Source organism: Propithecus coquereli, unplaced genomic scaffold, assembly GCF_000956105.1.
Source record: "Propithecus coquereli isolate 6110/MARCELLA unplaced genomic scaffold, Pcoq_1.0 Scaffold83, whole genome shotgun sequence".
Taxonomy (NCBI): Eukaryota; Metazoa; Chordata; class Mammalia; order Primates; family Indriidae; genus Propithecus; species Propithecus coquereli.
Window position 1 is genome coordinate 5,579,980 of NW_012154507.1, and position 1,867 is coordinate 5,581,846.

Consider the following 1,867-nt stretch of genomic DNA (forward strand, 5'->3'; position numbering starts at 1 on the left):
TTTATGACTCAATTCTTCCATCAGTGTTTTTCTGTTTGAGTTACCGTAAATTGTTCATGCGTGAGCTGAGCTATCATTTGGCCTTCACTTGGCAAGAATACATCATTTACCTATAAATCCACCTCTGCTTTTTTCTCATTAATCTACAATGATTTAATCCAAACTTGCATCTGCGTCATAAAATAGTCATTAACATAATCCAGGATATGCTATTTTTATGAAAATATATTTAGAAATCTACAGGAATAGTTTTTATTTTGAATATGTATATCCTAACAAATGATCAAAAACATTTGGATACCATAAACTATACATTTTGAAATATATTTTATAAGTTTTATGTCAACATTTTACTCAAGAGATTATCTGTTAATTTTTGAAATGCCCTGCTACTTTTATGGCTTTTGTGATCTAAATTTAGCACCATCGTGGGTCATTAGATTTGTCATTAATTTGTATCAATACAAATTATTCAAAGTTCAGAAGTAACGAAAACACATTACAGAAAATACAGGAAATAAAAAATAAGACACAAATCCATCGTAATTGCACAATCCTAACACAGACACTGTTAGAGGACTGGAATTTCCAGTCTTCTATTTTTTTATGCATATAGGCACTTTTAGATATTGTGATTGTTAAGTACACATCATTTAACATACCTGTTTCTGTTTTCAGGCTACATGTTTGATAACTGTCTCCATTTACCCTGTCTTAGGAAAAATTAAAAGCCAACAAATATTTATTCAGTAACTATGATTAGAGTGCTATGAATCTTATAAATTACATTTAGAGTACATTTGTTTAGGAAACCATAGTTTTATTACATCAATTTACATTTCTTGAGTAATCAAATGTCATAAAATGGACACAGATTTATTTTAGAACTACTAAGTTATGTGAGGTCTACACTTAAATATTTATCTTTGTAATTAATAATGAACTACCATCTATATTAATCTCTTCATCAATTGAATCACATACATTATTTCAAAGGTTTCAGATTTTTGTCTTGTCTGTGTATTTATAGCAAAAGAAGATTTCACTGAAGCAGGAAACCACCTAAAAGGATATGTTATCACTGGAATTTATTCTGAAGAAGATGTTTTGATATTGTAAGTTTTTTGTTCTTCTAATTTTAGGATGGAAGAAGTTGTGCAAAATAATGCATTGCTGAAGGAAGATAGCACAGCCACATAAAAACATTTTTAATTTCCTTCTAGGAAGATCTGGGAAGTACCAGACTATTTAGATTCTTTAGATATTCTTTTATTTTAGGCCAAAGCCCCCACAGGGGCGATCCTGGATTCATACTAAATCATTTTCTTATAAAAATTTTTCTCTTTGGGTTCTGTTACCTGTAATTTTGGTTCTTTGGAGTTGTCATAGTTTTTGGAGAATTTTACTTCTTGAGCATCTTGAGTTTTTTTAAACACTCAAGTTGCTTTATCTATAGAAGACAGGGCTTCTATGGTGTACCAAAATGTTTTAGTTGCTACAGAATGAAGGACTGAACTGCAAATTTGGAGATTATTATTAACACAAATCACATTCTACACTAATGGCCATTTTCAGGTGCAAGTGGACTTACTAAGCCCCAAAATTTATCTTTCTTACCTTCTAACTATAATATTCCCAATTATGATTTCTAAGCTTAAATCTTTCATCTTGAACACTAGAGACATACGTTCTTGTTGATCAAGCTTGTGTTCTGTGAAATTAATGATTTTTGAAAAGTAAATACTGAACTAGGAAGACCTATCCATCTGACAATGGATAATCACCACTGTCTTCTAATCTGCTCTCATTGTGTATTTAGCTAGGGTCCAAAGAGCTAGACCAGTAGTTTTGAGAATGCGTTTTGTTT

The 1,867-nt window shown here is 30.8% G+C and overlaps 1 protein-coding gene across 1 annotated transcript in view; it reads left to right on the plus strand.

The window, feature by feature from the left end:
* Window positions 1-1,867, plus strand: part of TXNDC16 (thioredoxin domain containing 16) — a 104,320-nt gene that overhangs the window by 64,057 nt on the left and 38,396 nt on the right. The window contains 2 exon segments of the mRNA XM_012663746.1: window positions 1,031-1,115; window positions 1,224-1,236. Coding sequence (XP_012519200.1) covers window positions 1,031-1,115; window positions 1,224-1,236 — 98 coding nt within the window.